This window comes from Furipterus horrens, unplaced genomic scaffold, assembly GCF_987537825.1.
Source record: "Furipterus horrens unplaced genomic scaffold, mFurHor1.1.pri manual_scaffold_2, whole genome shotgun sequence".
In the NCBI taxonomy this organism is placed as follows: domain Eukaryota; kingdom Metazoa; phylum Chordata; class Mammalia; order Chiroptera; family Furipteridae; genus Furipterus; species Furipterus horrens.
The window spans coordinates 152533730-152561223 of record NW_028327172.1 but is presented as its reverse complement, the minus strand read 5'-3'; the positions used below and the strand labels follow the sequence as shown (position 1 = coordinate 152561223).

Genomic DNA, 27494 nt, shown 5'->3' with positions numbered 1-27494 from the left:
TACATTTTCTTCTCATAAGAAATTTAATCCTACCAAGATAGTATTTTCTTAATACGGCTCTAACATTTATATCAGTAAGATTTGTAAACCACATCCTCAGCCCTGGCTTCTCAGAAAAGCAGGCTCCCTAAAACCATTAGACTTTCTAATGAGAACTGAGTGGTCTAAACACTGTTAAGACCACGACACACAGCCCTCTACCTGCACTGCCAATCCAACCAAATCAAACGGCAGAGCTGCCAGGATCCTCTCTTTCCCTTGCAATAACCAGTCACTGAAGATGTTAGGCAGTTCATATGGATACAGCACTATGTCAGAGTTCCCATAAAGGATGTGAAACCAGGCCTCCTAAAGCTATCTGTGTCTTTTTCCTTAATAATACAAGTCACTTTATTTATTTATTTACTTATAATTTTATTGTAATTTTACTACACTCACTTGCCCCCCCTTTGTCCACCTCCACCCAGGTCCTGCCACACCTTCCCCTGACCTTTGCCACACTATTGTCTGTGCCCATGGACTATGCATATATGTTCTTTAGCTAATCCCTTCACCTTCTTCTATCCAATCCCCACCCCCACCACCCCCACCTCTTCTCCACTGACATTTGCCAGGCTGGTCCATGTATCCATGCCTTTGGTTTTATATTGTTAGTTTAATTTGCTCATTAGATTCCACATAAGTGAGATCATATGGTATTTGTCTTTATCTCTAGGTCTATCCACACTGTTGCAAAGGGTAAGAATTCATTCTTTTTTATAGTCATATAGTATTCCATTGTATAAATGTACCACAGTTTTTTTATGCAATTCTCTACTGATGGGCATTTGGGGTGTTTCCAGATTTTGGTTATTGTAAATAACCCAGCTATGAACATAGGGGTACATATATTCTTTCTAATTGTTGTTTCAGGATTCTTAGGATATATGCCCTGAAGTGGGATCATGGAGTCAAAAGACAGTTTGGTTTTTAATTTTTTGAGGAAAGTCCATACTGTTTTTCACCATGGCTGCACCAGTTTGCATTCCCACCATATGTGCACTAGGGTTCCCTTTTCTCCACATCCTCACCAACACTTGTTGTTTGTTGACTTATTAATAGTAGCCATTCTGACAGTCGTGAGGTGATATCTCATGGTTGTTTTAATTTGCATCTCTCTGATGATTAGTGACATTAAACATTTTTTTCATATGTCTACTGGCCATCTGTATGTCCTCCGGAGAACTGTCTATTCACGCCCTTTGCCCATTTTTTAATTGGATTGTTTCTCTTCTTGGTGTTGAGTTGTATAGGTTCTTTATATATTTTGGAGATTAACCACTTATCACATGTATCATTGGTGAATATGTTCTCCCATGTGCTGGGTTCCCTTTTCATTTTGTTGATGGTTTCTTTTGCTGTGCAGAAGCTTTTAGTTTAATGTAATCCCATTTGTTTATTTATTCCTGTGCTTCCCTTGCCCTAAGAAACATATCAACAAAAATATGGCTCTGAGAGATGTCTAAGATTTTACTGCCTATGTTTTCTTCTAGGATTTTATGATTTTGTGACTTAATTTTAAGTCTTTTATACATTTTGAGTTAATTCTTATGTATGGTGGAAATTGGTGGTCTAGTTGTATTTGTTTGAATATAACTGTTCAATTGTTCAGTTTAAGAGACTGTTTTTATTCCATCGTATGCTCTTGCCTCCTTTGTCAAATTTTAATTGACCATCAAGGTGTGGGTTTATTTCTGGGCTCCCTGTTTGTTCCATCAATCTATATGCCCATTTCTGTGCCAGTACCATGCTGTTTTTATTACAATGGCTTTGTATTATAGTTTGATATCAAGTATTGTGATCCATCAGATTTTGTTCTTCTTTCTCAAGACTGCTGCAGGTACTTCAGGTCTTTTGTGGTTCAATATAAATTTTTGAAATATTTATTCTAGGTCTATGATATATGTCATTAGTATTTTAATAGAAATTGCATTGAATCTATAGATTGCTTTGGGGAGTATGAACATTTTAATGATGTTAATTCTTTCAATACATGAACACAGTCTATGCTTCTATTTGTTTATATTTTCCTCTGTTTCTTTCTCCAATGTCCTATAGTTTTCCAAGTACAGGTCTTTTACCTCCTTGGTTAAGTTTATTCCTAGGTACCTTATTTACTTGTTATAATAGTAAAAGGGATTGTTTTCTTAGTTTCTCCTTCTGAGAGTTCATTATTGGTGTATAAACATGCTACCAATTTCTAGATATTAATTTTGTATCCTGCTACTTATTGAATTCATTTATTAGGTTTAGTAGTTTTTTGTGTAATCTTTAGGGTGTTCTATATACAGTATTATGTCATCTGCATATAATGACAGTTCTACTACCTCTTTTCCAATTTGAATGCCATTTATTTCTTCTTTTCTGATCACTGTGACTAGGACTTCCAATACTATGTTGAACAAGAGTAGTAAAAGTGGACATCCCTGTTTTGTTCCTGATCTTAAGAAAAATGCTTTTAGTTTTTGCCCACTGAGCATGATGTAGGTTGTAGGTTTTTCATATGTGGCCTTTATTATATTGAGGCATAATCCCTCTATGCCCATGAGCATTTTTATTATAAATGGGTGCTGGATTTATCAAATGCTTTTTCTTCATCTATTGATACAATCATGTGGTTTTTATCTTCCATTTTGTTTAAGTAGTTTGTCACATTTATTGATATGTGGATATTGTATCAAATAGTTTCCCTGGAATACATCCCATTTGATCACAGTGTATGATATTTTTAATGTATTGCTGGATCTGCTTTGCTAATAGTTTGTTGAAGATTTTAGCATCTATGTTCATCAGTGATATTGACCTGTAGTTTTCTTTCTTTGTTGTGTCTTGACCTGGTTTTGGAATTAGAGTAATACTGGCCTCATAGAAAGAGTTTGGGAGTCTTCCCTCTTCTTGGATTTTTTGAAATAGTTTGAGTAGGATAGGAGTTAGGTCTTCCCTAAATGTTTGGTAAAGTTCTCCTGCCAAGCCATCTGGTCTGGGGCTTTTGCGTGCCGGGAGTTTTTTGATTACTGCTTCAATTCCACTAGTTGTTATCAGTTTATTCAGGCTTTCTGCTTCTTTTTGATTCAGTATTGGAAGATTATGTTTCCAGAAATTTGTCCATTTTCACCCAGGTTGTCAAATTTCTTGTCATATAGTTGTTCACAGTAATTTCTTACAACCTTTTGTATTTGTGTGGTATCGATTGTGATTTCTACTCTTTCATTTCTGATTTTATTTATTTGGGTCCTCTCTCTTTTTTTTCTTGATGAGTCTGGTTAGAGGCTTGTCATTTTGTCTATCTTTTCAAAGACAAGCTCTTGGATTTATTGTGTGATTCTAGGAACTCGTCCATTTCTCCCAGATTGTCCAATTTGTTGACATATAGTTTTTCATATATTTCTGTAATGTCTCTTGTTATTTCTATCCTTTCATTTCTGATTATAGTTTTCTGGACCCTCTCCATTTCTTGATGAGTCTGGCTAAAGGTTCATCAATCTTGTTTATCTTTTTAAAGAAGCAACTCTTTGTTTCACCGTCCACTGTGGCTTTCAACAACCTGTTCAAAGCTACAAGCAATCCAGTTTGTGGCTGCCTCTGCCAGGCTTGGCTGCATACTGGAGGAGCCAAGCTGTGCTCCAAGGCCAGCTTTTAGCAGCACAGGGCCCAGGAGCACGTCAGCAAATGTCCCAAGGCACCCCAGGACCTACCTCTGCCTCCCTCCACCTGCCAGCCTGCTACCTGTCTTAGTCACTGAAAAGACTGTTTCTGACAGGGCTTCTGATGAAATGGGGAGGATGGAACCACTGGATCTCCCATGAGGGGAAGGTGTCATTCAGGAAAAATGGTGGTGTGTTCCCCCACACCAGAGGCACAGTCTGAGTTTGACCTAGATTATTTCCCTGACCTTGGCTGGTCAGAGCCCTTAGTAGGCATGTTGGTAGGGTCTTGGAGCCCAGAGTCTGGGTCTGCCAGAAACTGGGAGGGTGTTTCTATCTAGTACCAGTTTCCCAGAAAAGTGGGGGGAATGCCCCACCCCAGAGCCAGTCACTGATACCCCCTGAGTTTGCCTGTGCTGCTATTTCCTCAGCATAGGTTAAGATGCAGGGTGGGGCAAGTGGGTTTCCAGAGGATGGGGTAATTGCTTTCTCTAGGCTGATGTCCCTGAGAGGAGCTTGCTCCTCTCAAGATAAATGACTGCTGTGATAACGAGGGTGGGGGGAGGTGACCTAGCACCAGGATCCCAGCTGCCACTCTCGAATTCCTCAGTCCAGACTCCTCCCAGGTGACTCCAATCCACACTGCCCTCCCTTTGCTGGTGCCTAGGGTGAGTGGAGTGGCTGTGACTGAAAATCTTGTGCTTTGGCCCCTTAAAAATGTGGCTCTGTCTCCAGCAAGCATGGTCTCGCTGGCAGAAAGCAACCCACCTTTCACCACTGGATGTTACCTGGCTCTGGCACTCTGGGCTGAGGACCTCAGTCTGGGGTCTAGGTTTCACTCCTCTGAGGGGAAACCTCCCGCAGCCATGATATCCCTCCAAAGCCTTGGCCTGCCACCTGTGGGAGCAGGGCCAGCCCCTTTCGTGACCCTGCCTTTCCTGCCAGTCTGGAAGTTGTTTCTGCCCATCTTTGCTTAAAAGTCTCCTCTTCAGATTGCCTTTAGTTGGTAATTCAGGGTAAATATTCCCTAATTTAGTTTTATTTCAAGTTTGGTTCTTGGAGGAGGTACAAGAAAGATCCATCTATTCTGCTACCATCTTGAACCCCTCCCCCAAAGCTGTCTTTATTGTATGCATGTCTACTCCATTCTTCTCTCTTTGTAGGCCAGCTTTTCCAGTGATACTACCCACATACTTATGACCATCAATCCTGAGTTTACAGGGGAGCAGCCCAGACTAAGCAGAGCTTCCATTTCTTAATTCCAACTCCCTGGGAGAGATACAGTAGAACTAGCTTGAGTCAGGTATGTACACTTGTGGTCTAATTAGTTATAGCCTGAGGAAGAATATGGGTAAGGAGTATTTATATGGCTTTTGGGTACCTACTGGAGAAGAAATTTGAAGACAATTGGATTGAACACAGGGAAGACAGTCTAAAATTTCTGTCTACTACAGTTACTCCTCATTATCTATATAAAAGTCCAAACTCTGTAGCTCATTGGATAAGGCCCTGTGTAACCAACCATAGCTGTCCAGGTTCACCTCTCATCATGAAGCCCATCTCATATTAAACCACTTATGATTTCCAAGCACTTCATGTTGTTTCTAGGTCTGGGCCTTTAATAAGGTGACCTGATCCTCCTTAAAGGCATTTGCATGGTGTCTCTGCTTGACAAATGCCCACTCACCTTGCAAGTCTCGGCAAAGGCAACATCTCCTCTCTCTAGCCTTTCTTGATCCTCCTCCAAGCAGAGTTGATTGATCATCCCCCTCTTTGTTCCTCCACTATTCCCAGTGCTGATTTCCATGAAATACCTAATACTTATCCTTATACACATATTTTAGCCTATATTTCCTCTGCCCACACCACCATTAGACCATGACATGACTATGGCCAGGAACATACCTTTATTTATATTCATAATTCCACCATCTAGTTCTGTACCAGACACACATTTCAAGAAATGATTGAACTGATTTCCAGTGAAAGGGTCAAGTATGCAGAGAAACATGAAAACTGGCTACAGGACTAAGAGCACTGGATCTTGCAATATGTCCATGCCCAATACTCACTCAGACTTCATGTCTTCTCCCCAGTCTTCTATTGGATGTGCCTCCCCAGAGACTAGCCACGGTGGCCTGTATGCTCTGGTCTTGGCTTCAGTTACTTTGCTCTGATGTCATAACTGGCCCACTGCTCCATCCTTGCATTCATGATCCCCCTCGTGTCTAATTCTATTTGGGGACTCTACCCCTTTCCCCCATACCTAGCAAACCAGAAGTGGGTCCCCAATCCTAGTATTCCAAGATGTGCTCCCAACACAGCAATTACACATTTATTATTAGTTTATCGATTAGTAGTATTTCCTGTACCTGATTTAGCTATTATTTAAAATTAAATTAAAATGTGTCATTATCTTGACTACATTAGTGCCACTGTCCAAATTCCAGACTCTCAAATGTGATCTATAAGACTTCAATAAAAACATATTTTAGTTTTATACTACATTTTTCTTTCTTATAATTCAATAGGAGTAGTTTCAGTGAAAGCCACATCAGCCTACCATATGATTTTGTTATTAAGTAGAATAATGATAATCATAGTTATACTTACCTCTTTCCCAAGATTTTATTATGAAAATTTTCAAACATAGGCAAAGGCTCAAAAAGTTGCAGAGCAGCTACACAGCAACAATCAAATACCCATCATCTACTTTCTATAATAAATATTCTGCCACATTTGTTTTATCACATAGCTAACCATTTATTCATCCATCTATCCATCCATAAACCCATCTTATTTTTGAAGCAAATAATTATGTTTATAGTGCTCTACAGATTACAAATGAAACACAGAATCTCTTTTAGTAAATTTCTGAACTTTCACTGTGTATATATTCACTTTAAATCCATATTAATTTAATATGTAATTATTACCCCTTTATATGTGTAAGGTATGGGACTAAGTGCTGTGATTGACACTACAATATATGATACATCTCTCATGTTAAGGAATTTAAAGTGCAGAAGTGGTGAATACAAGCTGTGGGACAGACACAAGATCTGCTGATCCTTACTAAGGAGGGTGGAAATGCATTTCCATATTGTACTTTATTAAGGTCTTTCCTGCCACGGCAAAGGTGTTGCACAGAATGATAACCTTTATCTTTCCATGACAGTTATTGAAATAGTGTTTTTTTTAATTATAAAAGTAATACTCTACAACACACTGCCATATATTGGAAAACAGAAAGAAAATTTGGTAATCATTTCAGAGAAAACCCCTGTGAACAAATTTCTGTATTTATTTCAAGTATCTTCTCTGTACTTTTTAGGTAGGTTTTTAAAAATTGGGGTCATAGCTACCATTTTTTTTTAATTGTTATGGTTTTATATAACATTAAATATACATGTATTCCTTCTTACTAAATAAACTTCCAAAATACAATACTGATAGCTGAAAATAGACATTTCTTACAGATATACTGCAAGTTATTTTACTAATCTCATACTGTGAAACACATTGTTTTCAGTTGTCTCTCTTTTTAGTGACAGTAAGATGAATAAACATATGCACCTCTGACTGTCACTTTGGGGACAATCCTCATGGTTAGATCACCACATTGGAGGACAAGGGTGACCAGACTGTTTTCTATTGCATAGGTGGAAACCCATCCCTCACCAATGCTGCACAGAGACATGAATGTATCCCTACCAATGAAGGTGATAGACAAAAAGTACAACTATTTTTTAAATTTTATACCTTTTCAAAATAAGATTGAACATGTTTTTCTGCCACTTGCTAATATGAATATGCAAAAATAATTTTCGAGGACACTGTATATCAAAAGAAGACTCCCAGAACATGCCCTGTAGTTATCTAATGTCTGGGAGTGACCAGAAAGGACAGCAGGGAGCTGACATCTCCGTGGCAGCTGGTGTGCTGCTGCTGATGTCAGTGGTACTCACCAGTTTAGTGATGCCCCCATGGTGTCTCACTACCCACCGGGCTCTTCTAAACTTGGCAACATTCGCAATTGTTTCAGCTGCCAAACACTTCAGACTCTTATGTGGAGAATCAAGTATATTAACCATAATTGGTAAGCCCCCAAGGTCAACAATATTACATCTGATTTGAGGATTATGACTGATTTCCTTCAGGATTTTTAATGAACCAATCTAAATGAGAAAAAAAAGTTATAGATGAATGTCTGCTTAATACAGAAACAGAATTTTTAAAATTCTAAGTCTACCAAAAGTCTTACCCCAATTAAGTTTTTAGAGAAATTTTTCTGTTCCCAGGTGTTACAAAGAGCCTCTGTGTTTTCCTTCAATTATATAAACAAACACTCATCATTTAAGAAGCACACACTAATGGAAAGAACCAGAAAAAGAAAAAGAAAAGCAGATAACAGTAGAAGGAGCAGGTTATCAGTAATGATAGCACATAAAGACAAGAAGCAGCTAGCATGAGTGGCAGAAACTGAGCGCTAGGAAGAGACCCACAAGAAGGTATAACCGAGATCTCTCTTCCATTGTGACAGAGCCACTCACCTTACATTTGACGTCATCTGTATCAAGTAAATTGATTAAAACTTCAAGACCTCCAACATCCCTGATTGCCAACTGGCAGGTCTCTTGCGCTAAATTGAAATCCTTCATTGAACACAATGCAATCACTGTAGCTGTCTGATTGCCTCCCTAGGAAAACACCATGCCACAAAAAGGTTAAATAAGATCACTCTCTAAACAGTTATAAATCCATGAACTGGCAAATATGTTTCCCCATACACATAACACATTACTTTTTATAAAAGTTCTCTGGGTGGGTTATAATGTGTTAAATGAACCATGTAGAGCTAAAGCACACACCAAAAAAGCCGTACAGAGTGTCATAAAACACTATTCCAATTAAGAGTCAACTTTTAATGGTGATCTGTCTGCTTTAAACAACTACAACATTTGGTGGTATTAGTGTATTAAATTGTCAAAAGACAAGCTTTGATAGAGCAACTGAAGAAAATAAGTTTTATGTAGAGGTAACAGGTGGTTCCTATAGTTCTTGAGCAATATACTGTGCCATGCAAACCATGTTTGAAAATTATTCACACAGATTTACTTATGTTCTTGTGTATGTACATGTGTATATACCTGGAGAGGAAACCACGTGAGAGGCAGTAAAACAATTCATGTTGAGAAGGAGAGAAGGTGGAATAAGGACTGTGGGGTTGCAAAAGAGGAGGAAATTCTGTTAACTGGTGATGACACGATGGGTTGCTGAAGGATAAAAAGACAAAGCTTCACTGTCATGAGCAAACTGCTGGCCCAGTCTTGAGAATCATGAAAATCAATCAATACATGTAGAGTAGTGGAGAACTGTTCCTTTGAGATAAAACTATCTGTGAGATATTTTTTTAATTAATGTTGATCAGTGAAACTGACCTGCCAGGACATAAAATCAGAATTTGTTGCAGAATCTCTTAAGCAATGTCCACTGATCATTAATTCCTGAATATCTTCTGAAGAACATATCACAGTACATATTATTTCTATTGCTATTAAGACTGGTCAATAAATAAGAGTTACAGTATAAGCACTAAAATAGTTCAGAAGACACAAAAGCTAAAAATAAACTATTTTGTAAAAGGTGCTCATAAAAGACAGCCTTGGTTTTCTACCTTGAAACACAGTACTAACTTCATAGTCAGTTGTTGAGGTGTCTCAGTGAATATGTTCAAGTAACTTTTAACTGTTATTTTAAACTATAATGTCCCCAAAGCACATGAGTAGTGTTGTTGAATATTTGTTTTTGCCAAAGAGAAGCTGTGAAAGTGCCTTCTTTATATGAAAAGGTGAAAGTCCTCAACTTAATAAAAAAAGAGAAAAATCACATGCCGAATTTGCTAAGATCTACACTATCAGCAGCAGGAATAAGGATCCCAGAGGGCAGTATGGTGACCCTCAAAGAAGCAGTCATGATGGGAAGGCTTGAAGGCTCCAGGGAACTTCAGCTCCTCAGAACCTTCTCAGTGTGGTCAGCTTCCAGATGTTCTGCTCTGTGCACCTCAAGATTTAGAGGATACAAGATGGCAGCAGAGCAGGTGGAAGCTACACTCACCTCATCCCAGGACCAAACTGGAATTCCAGCTAAAATATAGAATAATCGTCCAAAGTAACCAGCTGAAGACTAGCTGAATAGAAGTCATAACTAAGGATTTACAGAAGCCACATCAAGATTCATAGGAAGGATGGGGACACAAAAAGATTGGCCCTATTCCCACAGGCGGTGGCTGAGGTTCTAGAGGGATATCTCAGCTAAGAGGGGATCCCCATGAAGAGCCCTAGCACAAAGCTGGGAAGAGGTGCCCATATAACATCTGATGTGAGAAGCAGCAAGGTTTCTGTCCACCAGGGAGAGGTGGGAATCCTCTACAAACATAGCTACCCTTTTGAAGGGCCAATGCACAAAAGCTGATTCACAGCCATTCACCCTGGCCTCCCGCAGAAGAAGGGCAGAGCATACTAGAGTTGGATGAGGTGAGTCTGGGGTTTGTAGTTCTTGAGAGACAGTTAAAGGGATAGTCACCAGAATCTCTGCGCTGAGTCACTCTCCCACACAGCAGACGCCATCTTTCTTGGATGGAGTACTCCCCTCCATAAGCATCAGCCTGGAAGAAAGAAGAGCCTGACACTGGTCTCCCACTTGCCCCACCATGTGGAGCTCACATCCTTCTGGGGAATACAGACAGAGGCTCTTTCAGTGACTGAGCCTAACAGGCAGCCAGCTGAGGAGGCAGACAGAGACAGCTCTTGTCTAGGTGCCTTAGGATTTTTGCAGACCTGCTATCTGGTCTGGTGGTGGTAAAAGCCAGCCTTGGTGTGCAAGAGGGTCCTTTCCACACGCACCCAGGACAAACAAAGGCAGCCATAAACTGAGGATCCCTGGTAGCTCCAAACAGATTGGCAAGGGCCAGGCAGAGGCAGCATCTTACATTGGCCTGCACCAGAGTCCCTCCCAAGAGGCCCAGAACAAATACACCCAATGTCCAGCTTTAGAAAATATCAGAGGAGGATCCAATAAGCTTCACAAGCAGCATAGAAAAGGAGACCTCAGCTGGCAATGAACCCTACAGAGGTGAATTCTGCATCGTATGATCAGCACCTGCACAGCAGCTCACACACAGTGTTCCAGGTTGAGCCTCACAGTCAGCCAGTCTGAGGATCAATATGTACAGATGGGCCAATAGCAATCAAGACTCAATTACAACAGGTGGGCCCACTTAACCCACACAGGGGACATTCCTGGAGCAGCCAGGTCAGGTAATCAAGAAGACTGCACCACTGGACCCCACAGGACACCTACTACAGAAGGTTATTCCATGAAGACTGGGAGTCATAGCAGATCTATCTAATACATACAAAAACACAAAGAGAAAGCTAAAATGGTGAGATAAAAGAACAACAACAACAACAAAGGCCCCAAGTGAAAGAACTGGAGAAATCCCTAGAAAAAGAGCTCAATGGAATGGAGGCAAGCAATTTATCAGGTGTAGAGTTCAAAGTAATGGTTATAAGAATGCTCAATATCATGAAAAAGGACACAGAAACAATAAAAAAGGACCAATCAGAAATGAAAAATACACTGGAAGGAAGAAACAGTAAGTTGGATGAAACAGAGGCTCTAATCAGTGATTGGGAAAATAAGGCAGAAAACAAACAAACAAACAAAAACAATCAGAGCAGAAAAAAAAAAAGAATTAAAAAAATGAGGATATTTTAAGCCTTAAGGGACCTATGGGACAACATGAAGCATAAAAACATCTGCATCATGGAGATTCCAAAAGGAGAAGAGAGTGAGCAAGAGATTGAGAACCTACTTGAAGAAATAATGATTGAAAACATCCCTCACCTGGTGAACAAAGAATGCCACACAAGGCCATGAAGCACAGAGTCCCAAACAAGATGACCCAAAGAGGCTCACACCAAGACACATCACAATTAAAATGGCAAAGCTTAAAGACAAGGGAGAATCTTAAAACCACAAGAGAAATACAGTTACCTGCAAGGGAACTTCCATATAACTGTCATCTAATTTCTCAACAGAAACATTTCAGGCCAGAAGAGAATGGTATGAAATATTCCAAGTGATGAAAAGCAAAAACCTACACCCAAGACTACTTTACCCAGCAAGGCTATCATTTAAAATTAAGGCGAAATAAAAATCTTCCCAGATTAAAAAAAGCTAAAGGAATTTGGTACCACAAAGCAGAATTACAAGAAATCTTAAAGGGCCTCCTTTCAGGAGCAGAAGGAAGAGAAAAAGAAAGAAGAAGAAAAATAAGATGAAAAAGAAAAGAAGGAATAAAGAGAGAAACATAGTGAAAAGATTAAAATGGCAATAAATATGTATAATCACTTTAAATGTATTGTAAGTGGCTTAAATGTTCCAATAAGAAGACAGAGGGTAGCAAAATGGATAAGAAAACATGAACCATATATATGCTTTTCACAAGAGACCCACCTAAGAATGAAAGATAGACAGAGACTAAAAGTAAAAGGATAGAAAAAGATATTTCATGCAAATGGAAACAATAAAAGCAAGGGTATCAACACTTACATCTGACAAATAGACTTTAAAATAAAGGCTATAGTAAGAGACAAAGAAGAACACTACATAATGATAAAGGGAACAATCCAACAAGAGGATATAAACCCTCGTAAATATATATGCACCCAACACAGGAGCACCTCAAACATGTAAGGCAAATGGGAAGACTGACAGTAATACAGTCCTATTACAGGATTTTAACACCCCATTGACATCAAGGAGTAGATCTTCCACAGTAAATCAACAAGGAACAGCCTTAAATGACACACTAAATCAGTTGGATTTAACTGATATCTTCAGAGCATTTCATCCCAAAGCAGCAGATACACATACTTTTCAAGTGCACATGGAATTTTTTCTAGGAGAGACCACATGTTAGAACACAAAACAAGTCTTAATAAATACCTGCAGATTGAAATCACATCAAGCATCTTCTCTGATCACAATGGTATAAAACTAGAAATCAATAACAACAACAAAAAAGAAAGAAAACTATGAAAAACACACAAAGATATGGAGGCTAAATAAAATGTCACTCAACAATGAATGGGTAACAATGAAATCAAGGAAGAAATCAAAAGATACCTTGGAACAAATAAAAATGATAATACAACAATCCAAAATCTGTGGGACACAGGGAAAGCAGTCCTAAGAGGGAAATTCAAAGAATTACAGGCTTATCTCATGAAACAAAAAAAATTTTCAAGCAAACAATTAACTTTACACTTAAAGGAAGTGGAAAAAGAACAAGCAAGCCCAAAATGAGTAAAAAGAATGAAATAATATCAGAGCAGAAATAAAAACAGAGTCTAAAATAACAATGCAAAAGAGTAATGAATCCAAGAGCTGATTCTTTGAAAATGTAAACAGGATTGACACACCTTTAATAAGACTGATGACAAAAAAAAAAAAAAGAGAGAGAGAGAGAGGATCCAAATAAATAAAATAAAAATGAAAGAAAAGTAACAACTGACACACAAAAAATACAAAGGATTATAAGAAAAATTACGAACAACTATATGCCAACAAAATGTACAATCTGAACAAAATGGATAAATTCTGAGAACTGAATTCTAAAACTGAATCAGGAAGAACTAGAAAATCTGAATAGACAGATTACACCTAGTGAAATTGAAGCAGTAATCAAAAACTCCCAATGAACAAGTCTTGTACCAAATGGCTTCCTTCACAGGTGAATTTTACCAAACATTCAAGGATGAAGTAACATGAATCCTTCTCAAACTATTCCAAAATTTCAAAAGGAGGGAATATTCACAAGCTCTTTTTATGAAGCCAGCAACATAGTAATTCCAAAACCAGATAAAACATTACAGAGAAAGAAAATTATAGACCAATATCTCTGATGAACATAGGTGCTAAAATCCTCAACAAACTATTAGCAAACTGGATCCAGCAATACATTTAAAAAATCATACACCATGATCAAGTGGGATTAATTCCAGAGGTACAAGGTTGATACAACATCTGCAAATCAATTAACATGATACAACACATAAACAAAATGAAGGATTAAAAACTACAGGATTTCCCTGGCCAGGTGGCTGAGTTGTTTGGAGCATCACCCTATACAACAAAATGTTGTAGGTTCAATTCCTGGTCAAGGAACATACCTAGGTTGTGGGTTTCATCCCCCATCAGCCAATCAATGTTTCTCACTCATATCAATGTATCTCTCTCTCTCCTTCTCCCCTTCCTCTCTCTCTCAAAACAATAAACATATTTGGGTGACCCTGGACTACATCTGGTATTCTCAGCATGCCCTGAGTGTGAGGTCGGCTCTTGATTTGCTCACGGAAGAACAGATTGGACCCAACCGGCTACCATCCTTCCATTATCCTTCAGACCACCTGTCTCTAGTGTGTGACTTCAGCTTTAATGAGGAAACTGAAAAGCTTTTATAAACGCTTATCTGTATCTTTCATCACAAGAATCTTAACCTCCGTTGCCCAAGGAAGGATTCCTGGTTTCTCCTGCATCACTTTCCATGTTCCAGCATGCCCTTGGGAAGGAATCCCACTAGTTCACCAACCCTTTCCATTAAAACCTACAGCGAAAAAGGTGTTTGCACTAAAAAAAAAAAAAAAAAAAAAAAGATTATATCAATAGATTCAGAAAACATATTTGATAAAACCCAGCACCCTCATGATAAAAAGGTCTCAGGAGAGTGGGAAGACAGGGAACACACCAGAACATAATAAAGGCCATATATGACAAACCCGCAGCCTACACCATATTCAATGAGCAAAAACTACAAGCATTCTCGAGAACTTAAGGTATGGAACAAGACAGGGATATCTGCTTTCACCACTCTTATTCAACATAGTACTAGAAGTTATATCCACAGCAATCATAGAAGAAGAAATAAAAGGCATCCAATTGGAAAGGAAGAAGTAAAACTGTAATTATTTGCAAGTGACCTTATACTATATTTAGAGAACCCTAAAGATTCCACCAAAAAACTATTAGAACTGATAAGTAGACTCAGTAAATTAGCAGAAAACAAAATAAATATCCAGAAATCAATTGCCTTTTTATGTACCAATAATGAACTAACAAAAAGGGAAAGTAAGAAAACAATTCCATTTCCAATTGCTTTAAGAGCAATGAAATACCTAGGATTAAATTTAACTGAGGAGATAAAAGACCTGTACTCAGAAATTCATAAGACACTGGAGAAAGAAATTAAAGAAGATATAAATAAGTGGAAGAATATACCATGTTCATGTATAAGAAGAATTAACATCATTAAAATGTCTGTTATACCCAAAGCAACCCACAGATTTGAAGCAATTCCTATCAAGATACTAATGGTTTATTTCACAGAACTAGAACTTTACATAAGTGGTACCTTGATACTCATCATTAATATAATTTGTTCCAGAATGTATGACAAATGCTGAAACCAATGAGTACCAAACAATGAAGCATTTTCTCTTGCAGGGCAGAGTCATGACTCATACAAGTTCTAACAAGTGACAAGTCCCAAGCAAGCACTGAGTGCTGAAACACTTTTTTTCTCATCAAAATGCGACAAGTACAGGGTTTGAAGAATTCTTAAGCTGACCAGTACTGAGGTATGACTGTATTCCAAAAACTTATATGGAACCACACACACACACAAACACACACACTCAAACCAGAATAGCAGCAGTATCTTGAGAAAGAAGAATAAGTTGGAGGAATCATGCTACCTCACATTAAACTATATTACAAAGCCATAGTAATCAAAACAGCATGATACTAGCATAAAAACAGATATATAGATCAATGGAACAGAATAGAGATCCCAGAAATAAACCCACACCTTTGTAGTCAATTAATAATTGATAAAGGAGGCAAAAACGCACAATAAGGTAAAGAGAGTCTACTCAATAAATGGTGTTTGGAATATTAGCCAGGTACATTAAAAATGAAACTAGACCACCTTCTTATACTGTACACAAGAATAAACTCAAAATGGATTGACTTAAACATTAGACTCAAAACCATAAAAATAATAGAAGAAAATTTAGGCAGAAGTATCTTGGACATTTCTTGTAGCAAGATATTTTCTTATGTATCTCCTTGGGCAAGTGAAACAAAAGAAAAAGTAAACAAATGGGACTACATCAAACTAAGAAGTTTTTGCACAGCAAATGAACCTATCAACAAAATGAAAAGACAACCCACTGAATTGGAAAACATGTTTGCCAATTATACATCTGATGAGGGGTTCGTCGTCGGCAGCCGTCCGTCTCGAGAGACGATGGTGTAGCTTCTTAAGAGTCTATCTGCACCGCCGAGAATGGCTGTGCAGTCCGACTCGGGAGTGACATGGTATCTGTCTCCTCCCGTGTTAAATCGACATCTTGCGATGACGCTGGAGTGTCCTCTCCAGTGAAGCTGAAGCTACAGAGCCTGGGCAGGGTGATATGGAGGGTCTGCTGTTGCCCATGCAGCAGACCCCCCCTCTCTTCGCAGCTGAAGGGTCCAAGGGAAAGACGGAGTCAATACAGCTTGGCTTCAGGTGCGCCGCAGGAGTTGCCGGTGTTGACTACAACGTCAAACCGCCTTAGGGACTCCGGCTCCGGATTTTCTGTCGGGGTTTACTCCCTTAGCCTTTCCCCTGAAGAGGTATGCCGCAAGGCAGCGGAGGTTTTTTGGAGTCAGAGTTTTCCTTCTCTGATGTGCCCTGACTGGAAGATCGAACCAGCGACACTTAGCTCACAGGCCGACGCTCAATCCACTGAGCCAAACCAGCCAGGGACTGATGAGGGGTTAACATCTAAAATTTATAAAGAACTTATAAAACTCAAAACCAGAGAAAATAAACAATCTAATTTTAAAAATGGGCAGAGGACCTGAATAGACACTTTTCCAAAGAGGACATGGAGATGGCCAGAACATATGAAAAGATGCTCATCATCACTTACCATCAGAGAAATACAAATTAAAACAACAATGAGATTTCACCTCACACCTGTCAGAGTGGGTATCATCAATAAATCAACTAACAGTAAGTGTTGGTGAGGATGTGGAGAAAAGGGAACCCTCTTGAACTGTTGGTGGGAATGCAGGTTGGTACACTGTGGAAAGCAGTATGGAATTACCTCAAAAAATTAAACATTGAACTGTCTTATGACTCAGTGATTTTACTTCTCAGAATATAACTAAAGAAACCTGAAACACTAGTTCCAATGAATATATGCACCCCTAATTTCATTGCAGTGTTATTTATAATTGCCAAGATTTGGAAGCAGCCCAAGTGTTTGCCAGTAGATGCATGGATGAAAAAAGCTGTGCTACATTTACACAATGGAATACTACTTGGCCATAAAAAAAAAGATGGAAATCTTTGCCTTTGTGACAGCGTGGATGGACCTTCAGGGTATTATGCTAAGTGAAATAAGCCAGTCAGAGAAAGACAAGTAACATATTTCATTCATTCATATGTGGAAATTTATGAAGAAAATGAACTATGGAGCAAAATTATAAAAGACTCACAGATAGAGAGCAAGTTGACAGCTGTCAGGGCGAAGGGGTCTGGATGTAGGGATTAAGCAAAAAAAAAAAAGAGAGAGAAAAAAAAGTCATGGACACAGAAAACAGTGTGGGGATTGCTAGAGTGAGGGGGCCTGAAGGGAGGTGGAGAAGGAGAAGGGTATAGGGGATGATGGTGATGGAAGGAGACCTGACTCGGGGTGGTGAACACCCAATAGAGTGTACAAATGATGTGTTGTGGAATTGTGCGCCTGAAACCTGTATAATTTTGTTCAGTGTCACCCCAATAAATTCAATAGAAAGGAAAAAAAAATAGCACCAATGATCTCAAATAAATCTTTCTCACTACAAATTATGTTTATTTTCATTTACTATATCTGATACATATATGCATATATGTAATATATGGACGTAGCACAAAAAAGAAAATTACATTTAAGCTGCCCAACCCTGTCCATATCATACACATGCTAGTACACAAATTCTCTTGTAAATTCAACACAATATGTTACTTTTTAAATAAGAAACTGAAATGGTACTATCAAAGGGCAAGCATCAAAAGGGAAGATGGAACAGTTTAACCTTTCCTCGTACTCATGTCCAGAAAATTCCTTCCATATTTCTAAAGATGTCATGAACCACACTATCCTGTGGTGACACTCTGACTGTTTCCATTTTTATACTAACTTTCCTTCTGGGTAATCTAGGATGTCCTCTACATTCAAAATTAAATTTGGAATGACAAGAGCCTGACTTGTATTATTTACACTTAAAATAATAAGTTTTGTTCTTGCAGCTCTTATGTCCTTTTCTCAATATCAAGAGAAATTGTACCACCATCAAGTCTCCCACCATTGGTGTTGAAACATAAAATAATAAGTCATCTAGGTACTACTGTCAGCTTTGTAAACTCCTTTGTTTTAGGGGCACAGGACCATCACATGTTAACATTTATGGTGCCTCTTTTAGAAAAACGAAAGGCAGATATTTTGTAAACCGTAAGAAGACTCTATGTGCTAACCATAATTAAGAAAATAATGTAGAAAAAAAGCAAAGTGAGTAAGATAAAAACAATTCATTAATCAAGGCTCTTCTTCTAAATTTAAATGGCTAAAAGGATCCAGAAAGTCCCCTAGGGTATCTGAAGGAACAGCACTGGGTTCCTACATTAAAAGTTTGAAAATGCAAACCAAGAACTTTAGATAGAGAGCTCTTTAGGTAGTGGCTTCAGACTCAAGCATGACTGGAAAACAAGAGGACGTCAGACAGCGTGTCATGCCTCAGTCAAGCCAAGAGAGTCTCCCACCAGAGGCCCAGCTCTCGGAAGAAGTATGTATTGCCCTGACATTCTCAGCTGTGAATGACCGAGGACCTTCTTGACTGTTAGTCTTGCACTATATTTTCTTTGGTAGCAATTTTATCCGTTACACACTCAGCACAATCGTCGTTTCCTATTTCATTTCAAGGTCTCTCAATTTTTCTCTTCTAGACTATTTCCAGCCTTTGAACTTTATTTCATTATTTATACTATAACCAATGGAATACATTTTTTAAAAGTCATGGGACTGCAACAGATGCCCAAAAGGTAAGATTATATATTTTTCTGAATTATCTCTAGGCCATTTTTGAAGCCAAAAGATGGAAAATTTACATGTATCATTAAAAGTTAGATCCTTATAGAAAAGAAATTTCTGTAAATCAAGAGCTTTTTCAGAAAATCTGGAAACATAGTCATAGACTTGAGGGCTTTTTTTAAGAACAGTTTTATATTAGGGAAAGTTAGTTTTTCCACATTTCAGGATTTAGTTCTACCCTTGTCACTGACCACACTCCCCGAAGGATTATAAATCTTTCAGAATGAATACCAGAGGATTGGAGCCAAAATATTCAACATACAGAGCCACAAATGTTAGCCAATTGCTATCCTTTAAATACCAGCTATGTCAAAGGATTTTCAAATGTTCATTCTCCTTTACCAAATGCCATAAACATCTAACTGTGGAGAGGCAGTACAAACATGGTCCTTTTCTAGTGAAATCTCCCCTGAGAATGTAATTAGTTGCCAATCCTTATTTTCACATTTTATCATGTATTTGCATTTGTGACATTTTAAGAGCTGGAGAAAACATAGTAAAATATTATTTTACTAGCTTCTGAAGGGTCCTGAAGAATGCTTCCAATAAGCTTTTCTACTCCTTAAGTTAATGTAATTCTTTTGCTGGTTGTCTTCCTTCGCCTGCTTCTAGTCAGGTAAACTCCTGGCTCTGTCCCTACAGATATTTTGCAGCTCACATTCCCTTCTACAACCTGGAGGCATTTGTTCACTGTCACAATCAATTTTCAATCATACAAAGGTTGAATAAATGCTGCTTTCTCTCTTTTTTCTCAAAATTTCTTTTTGAAAGGCAAGATGAATACAAGATACTTTTCTAAATTATGTTTTCATTGTTTTAACTACAATCTTTGAAATAAAAAAGGATTACACTATTCAGTATACAAAACAATACTTTCCTCAGCCTCCTTATTGCTGATAAGGAATAAACATTTACTAAGTTGAGATGGAGAATGTTCAAGATCAAATCAAGAAGCAAGCTGCTTCAAATCATTTTCATTCAAAAAATTTTGCTGAATTACTATTCACTGAGTCCAATGCTAGGCCCCTAAGATGTGAGGTAAACAAAAACAGACATGGTATTTGCCTTCACGGAGCTCACAATTTAGTGGAGAAGAAAGATTTTAATTTTTTTAAGCCCATCCAAACACATGAAAACATTAAGTATGAGAACTGCTATAAGTCATGGGACTATGGAAGTTCATAATAGGGACCTTAAGCCAGGCAAGGGCATCAGGAAAGGTTTTCCCAAGGAACGTATGCCTGGGACCGAGGTCTGGACAAGGAACAGGTGCTTCCCCTGGAGGTAGAGGGAAGTGATGAAAAGCATGTCAGTTAGAGGACAGAGCATGTGCAAACGCCCTGCAGTGGAGTGAAGCACAGCATGTTGAAGCCCTAAAGAAGGCCAGTGTGACTGGGACCGAAAGAGAGGGCGGCAGAGTAGTCAGAGATGAGACGGGCGGGCAACAGAGCCAGCTGGGCCAATAGGCCAGGCTGAGAATTTTAGTCTTTATTGAAGATTGATAGGAAATATTATTCAAGGGTTGTTGTTTTGGGAGGAAGGTAGGTAGGGAAAGACTAACATGAACTGAATACATTTTTAAATCATTTTGACTGAAGAGGCCCCTGGCTGGAGGGGGCAAGTATGGACTTGTGGGGACCACTCATGATACGGCAGCTATGCAGAGGAGCTAAAGAAGGGGATAACTTGGATTAGGAGGCCAGCATGATTTATCGTGCGTTGTACAATATGTAAGGAACTTGGTTCAGAAAAAGATACTATAAAGCTAGTAGATGAAACTCTGATGGGCAACACACTCAGAAGGTCATCATCAGCTACTGTCAGAGCCCCAAATGACGAGAGGGAGACAAGAAGACAGGCAGAGGCATGACCGAGAAATGAGGGCCCTCTTTTCCTGTTCCCACTGTCTGCAATTAAGAGACAGTGGGCGGGACCTGGTGAGGTGACACAACCCCCACACAGCCATCCAGCTGGCTTTCTGTGCTCCCAGCACTCTTTCCTCCAAACATGTCACTCAGCAAGAAAAGAGAGCCCCTGCCAATGACTGTTTATTAATGACGACAGAGGGCCTGGGGCCCAACAAAGAGCTTTGGCTTACAGATGCACTTCATCTCCCAGGATCAGAAATGGTAAAAGTCAATGCTCAAAGTAAGTGGCATATGACCACATAAGTCAAGGTAGTAAATTATATTGCTTTGCCTTCCGTTTATTTGGAAACTGATTTTATACTGATGATTCAGCCCTCATAAACTTAAGACTCAAGAGATGAGACTACAGAACTCCAGGAAGGAAAATAAGAAAATACTGTTCCAGAGGAAAAAAGAAATTTGACTAAGATTGTTGTATTACAAGCTTGCTAAGAATTTTTATTGAGACTAAGTAAAGAACAATGCAAGGTTTTGCTACACATTCTTTATATTTTTATATTATTTTTTAAAAGATTTTATTTATTTTTAGAAAGAAGGGAAGGGAGGGAGAGAAACATCAATGTGTGGTTGCCTCTCGTGCACACCCATCTGGGGACCTGGCCCACAACTGAGGCATGTGCCCTGACTGGGAATTGAACTGGCAATTCTTTGATTCACAGGCCGGTGCTCAATCCACTGAGCCACACCAGCCAGGGCTACACATTCTTTTTAAATGGTACACTTACAGACATAGACATTCCTCTGGACTGTCTTAGTCATTAAATAAGGAAAAGTTTGTTTCAAATGTAACTGTTTTCCTAAAAGGATTAATAAATAACAATAATTATGATAATTTTAAAAAATACCTTAGCAGATTGGCTGGATACATGGCAACATTAAAAAAATTAGTAACTCTCTCTCAAGAAAGATGGAGGAGGAGTGAAGGGAGGCTACACTAGCTTGCTCCTGAGACCTGTCTGTAGTTTAGGCTAGTTGCGGACAGAGCATCTCAGTTAACATCTGTATACTGGCAGGAGTTGAGCCTTGGCACTGCTGGCAGCAGAGGAGACAGTCTGGGAGCTACTTGTCTGCTGAGGATCGTGGAGGAGAAAGGGCCGAGACGCAAGCTCGGGCTTGCTTGGCTCGCCAAGCTGTGGCTGGCAGTACACAAAGATTTTTTAGTGATCCTAGGTTTCTTCTGAGAGGAGTCAGGGGTGGGGAGCGAGGTTCTACCCACTGGCAGAGCCAGGAGTGGGCCAGGTGGCATCTGGCTCTGAGAGGCAAGGAGCAGCGTATTTGTGCGTGTGTGTGTGTGTGTGTGTGTGTGTGTGTGTGTGTTTCTTTTCTTGTGATTGCTTTTTGTTGACCAAGGAGGAAAGACTAGGGGCGGTGTGAGATTCTTGAGGAATGTATGCACAGGAACGCACTCGCCCACTTCCCACCCCTGGCCCTGGGTTGCAACCGAGTCGCCATGTTCTGCAGACCCCAGTGTGCAACCAGCCCACCCCAGTTGGGGTGCAGAAGAGCCCATTACCCACCGGTCCTGGCACACAAACAGCCAGCCTGCAGCGGGCCCGCTCCCGGCCTGAGCAAGGGAGTGCACTTGCCCTTGGCTGAAGCTAAAGGTGGGTGAAGTGAATTAGAAGCACCTTGTAAAAGTTTTGGGCTCTGGCTCTGGAGAAAAAACAGGGAGAGCAGCGGAATAGATCCCAGTGCAGAATCATCCTGGCTTTGGGAGAAATCTCTTAAGCAGACTACTCCCCTTCAAGTGGTATCAGCTGGAGGCAACAGCTCAACAACTGTATAAAAGAAGGTCACACCAAAAAGGCAGGAAATGAAAGCAGGTGAATCTAAGAACAGAAACAAACAAGAAGAACCACATAAAATGGGGAGAAGGAGACACAACACCCCATGAAAAGGAAAGGGGGAATTCCCAGAAAGAGAGATAGATGAAATAGAGGCAAGCGAACTATCAGACATGGAATTCAAAACAATGGTAATGAGGAACCTCAATGAACTCAACAAACTCAGAGAAAACTACAACGAACTCCAGGGTAACTACAAAAAACTCCAGGGGAACTCCATAGAACTCCATGGAAACTACAAAGAACTCCAAGAAAGCTACAAGGAACTTACTGAGAACTACACCAGCATGAAAAAGGACAGAGAAACTATCAATAAGAGCCAGGGAGAAATGAAGAATACAATTTCTGAACTGAAGAACACAGTAGAAGCAATCAGAAGCAGGCTAAATGAAGCAGAGAATCAGATCAGTGAGCTAGAAACAACACAGAAAAAAAATTCCCAGACAGTGCAACAAAATGAAAAAAGACTTAAAAAGAATGAAGAGAGTTTAAGAGAAATCCTGGACACCATGAAATGAAAAAATATTCGAATCACAGGGATACAAGAAGGTGAAGAAGAGGAGCATGGGATAGAAAACCTGATTGAAAAAGTAATGACAAAAACTTCCCGAATATAAGGAGAGAAAAAGTCTCACAAGTACAAAAAGCACAGAGGGTCTCAATGAAGATGAATCCACAGAGGCCCACTCCAAGGCACATCATAATAAAAATGGCAACATTCAAAGACAAAGACAGAATCCTAAAGGCAGCAAGAGAAAAACAGCAAATAACATACAAGGTAGCTCCAACAAGGCTATCAGCTGATTTCTCAACAGAAACATTACAATCCAGAAGAAAATGGCAAACAATATTTCAAGTGATGAAAAACAAAGGCCTACAACCAAGACTACTCTACTCAGCAAGGCTCTCTTTCAAAACGGAAGGTGAAATAAGGAGTTTCCAAGACAAAGGAAGGCTAAAAGAATACATTGCCACCAAACCAGCATTGCAAGAGATGCTAAAGGGAATGCTTTAAGAAAAAGAAGAAAAAGAGAAGAGAGGAACGCAGGTACAAAGAAAAATAAATAAATACCTGTCAATAATAACCTTAAATGTAATGGATTAAATGCTCCAATCAAAAGACACAGGGTAGTGGAATGGACATGAACACACGACCCACATATATGCTGTCTACAAGAGTGCCACCTCAAAAGAAAAAATCTACACAGACTGAAAGTGAAGGGATGGAAAAAGTATTCCAAGCCAATGGACATGAAATAAAAGCTGGGCTAGCAACATTTATATCAGAAAAAACAAATTTCACTGCAAAGGCTATAAAAAGAAACGAAGAAGGACATTTCATAATACTTAAGGAAAAAAACCATCAAGAAGATATAACCCTGGTAAACATTTATGTACACAACATTGGAACACCCAAATATATAAGGAAAATCTTGGACGACCACAAGAAGAATATCAACAGCAACACACTTAGAGTAGGGTATTTTAACACCTCATTGTCAACAATGGACAGATCTTCAAAACAAAGAAACACCAAAGATATTGAGGCATTGAACAACACTCTAGATCAAATGGACTTAATTGATATATACAGAACTTTTCACCCAAAAGAAGCAAATTATGTCTTCTTTTCAATGCACAAGGAACATTTTAAAAAATAGACCACATGGTAGAACACAAAACAAGCCTGAAAAAATTCAAGAAAATGGAAATTATATAAAGCGTCTTCTCAGACCACAATGGCTTGAAACTGGATACCAACCTCAATAAAAAACTCAAAGACATTCAAACTCCCGGAGAATGAATAACAAGCTATTAAATAATGAATGGGTTAACAGTAAGATCAAGGAAGAAATCAAAAAGTTTATGGAAACAAATGATAATGAACACACAACAGCTCAAAACCTATGGGATACAGCAAAAGCAGTCCTGAGAGGAAAGTTCATAGCAATACAGGCCTACCTAAAAAGGAAAGAAGAATCTCTAATAAAAAAATTTAACCCTACAGCTGCAAGAAGTAGAGGAACAACAACAAGCAAAGCCCAGAGCAAGCAGAAGGAAGGAAATCAGTAAGATCAGAGCAGAATTAAATGACATAGAGACTAAAAAAATAAATTCAAAAGATCAATAAAACCAGGAGCTGGTTCTTTGAAAAGATAAACAGTCAACAAACCTTTAGCCAGGCTCATCAAGAAAAAAGAGAGAGGTCCCAAATAAACAAAATCAGAAATGAAAGAGGAGAAATCACAACCGATACCACACAAATACAAAGGGTTGTAAGAAATTACTACAAACAACTGTGTGGCAACCAATTTGACAACCTACATGAAATGGACAAATTTCTGGAAATATATAATCTTCCAAAACTGAATCAAGAAGAAGCAGAAAGCCTGAATAGACTGATAACAACTAATGAAATTGAAGTAGTAATAAAAAAAATCCCAGCACACAAAAACCTTGGACTGAATGGTTTCACAGACGAATTTTACAAAACATTTAGAGAACTAATGACTATCCTTCTCAACCTTTCCAAAAATCCAAGAGGGAAGACTTAAACTCTTTCTGTGAAGCCAGTATAACTCTAATTCCAAAACCAAGCCAAGACACAACAAAGAGAGAAAACTACAGGCCAACATAGCTGATGAACATAGATGCTAAAATCCTCAACGAAATACTGGCAAACTGGATCCAGCAACACATTAGAAAGATCACACACCATGATCAAGTGGGATTCACCCCAGAGATGCAAAGATGGTTTAATATTCGCAAACCAATAAATGTAATACACCACCTAAACAAAATGAAAGACAAAAATCACATGATCATATTAATAGATGCTGAAAATGCATTTGACAAAGTACCTCCCATTTATGACGAAGACACTCAGTGAAATAGGAATAGAGGAAGCATACCTTAACATAATCAAGGCTATATATGAGAAGCCTGAGGCCAACATCATACTCAATGAACAAAAACTGGAAGCATTCCCCCTGAGGTCAGGAACAAGACAAGGATGTCCACTCTCTCCACTCTTATTCAACATAGTATTGGAAATTCTAGCCACAGCAATCAGACAAGAAAGAGAAATAAAAGGCATCCAAATTGGAAAAGAGGAGGTAAAACTGTCGTTATTTGCAGTCGACATGATAGTATACATAGAAAATCCTATTGAATCCACAAAAAACTACTCAACCTAATAAGTGAATTTGGTAAAATAGCAGGGTACAAAGTAAATATTCAGAAATCGAAGGCATTTCTTTACACCAAGAATAGAATATCAGACATAGAAACTAGAAAAAAAAACCCATTTACTATAGCAACAAGAAAAATAAAGTACCTAGGATTAAACTGAACCAACGAGGTAACAGACCTGTACTTGGATAACTACATAACACTGAAGAAAGAAATTAAGGAAGATACAAATAAATGGAAGCATATACCACGTTCATGGATGGGAAGAATCAACATCATTAAAATGTCCATACACCCAAAGCAATTTATAAATTCAATGCAATCCCTATTAAAAAACCAATGACATATTTCACAGACCTAGAACAAATACTTAAAAAATTTATATGGAACCCAAAAAGACCCCAAATAGCAACAGCAATCCTGAGGAAGATGACCACGGTATGAAGAATCACAATACCTGATGTCAAATGATACTACAAAGCCACTGTAATCAAAGCAGTCTGGTACTGGCATAAGAACAGATATATAGATCAATGGAACAGAATAGAGCACCCAGAAATAAACCCAGGTCTACATGATCAACTAATATTTGACAAAGGGGGAAGGGACATCAAATGGAACGAAAAGAGCCTCTTCAACAAATGGTGCTGCGAGAACTGGACAGGGATGTGCAAAAAAATAAAACTAGACCATCAACTTACACCCTACACCAGAATAAATTCAAGATGAATCAAAGACTTAAATATAAGCTGTGACACCATAGAAGTCCTAGAGGAAAACATAGGCAGAAAATTTCAGATATCCCACGTAGCAATATTTTCACTGATATATCTCCTAAGGCAAGGGAAATAAAGGAAAGAATAAACAAATTGAACTACATCAAATAAAGAGTTTCTGTTCAGCAAAAGAAAACATCAGCAAGATGAAAAGGGAACCAACCATATGAAAAAACATATTTGCCCATGATATCTCAGACAAGGGATAGATCTCCAAAATATATAAAGAACTTATATGTCTCAACACCAAGAAGACAGACAGCCCAATTAAAAAATCAGCAAAGAACCTGAACAAACACTTCTCCAAAGAGGACATACAGAAAGCATATGAAAGAATGCTCAACATCACTAGCCATCAGAGAGATGCAAATTAAAACCACAATGAGATACCACCTCACACCAGTCAGAATGGCCTTCATTAACAAGTCAACAAATCAACAAACAACAAGTGTTGGAAGGATGTGGAGAACATGGAACCCTAGTGCATTGTTGGTGGGAATGCAGGCTGGTGCAGCCACTATGGTAAACAGAATGGAATTTCCTCAAAAAACTAAAAATGGAACTGCCTTTTGACCCAGTGAATCCATTGCTTGGATTATATGGGAAGAACTGTGAAACACTACTGAAAAGAACCTATGCACCCCTATGTTCATAGCAGCACTGTTTACAATAGCCAAATGCTGGAAACAGCCTAAGTGCCCATCTGTAGATGAGTGGATTAAAAAACTGTAGTACATTTACTCAATGGAGTACTATGCAGCAGAAAGAAAGAACTCCTGCCATTTGCGACAACATGGATGGAACTAGAGAGAATTATGCTTAGCGACAT

The 27494-nt window shown here is 38.8% G+C and overlaps 1 protein-coding gene across 2 annotated transcripts in view; it reads right to left on the bottom strand.

Moving 5' to 3' along the window:
* ODAD2 (outer dynein arm docking complex subunit 2) overlaps nt 1–27494 on the bottom strand; it is a 229088-nt gene that overhangs the window by 145885 nt on the left and 55709 nt on the right. For both annotated transcript variants that reach the window (XM_090268050.1, XM_090268051.1), the window contains 2 exons: nt 8237–8383; nt 7652–7861 (listed from right to left, as the gene is read on the bottom strand). In XM_090268050.1, the coding sequence (XP_090124176.1) occupies nt 7652–7861; nt 8237–8383 (357 nt within the window). The remainder of the gene's footprint in view (nt 1–7651; nt 7862–8236; nt 8384–27494) is intronic.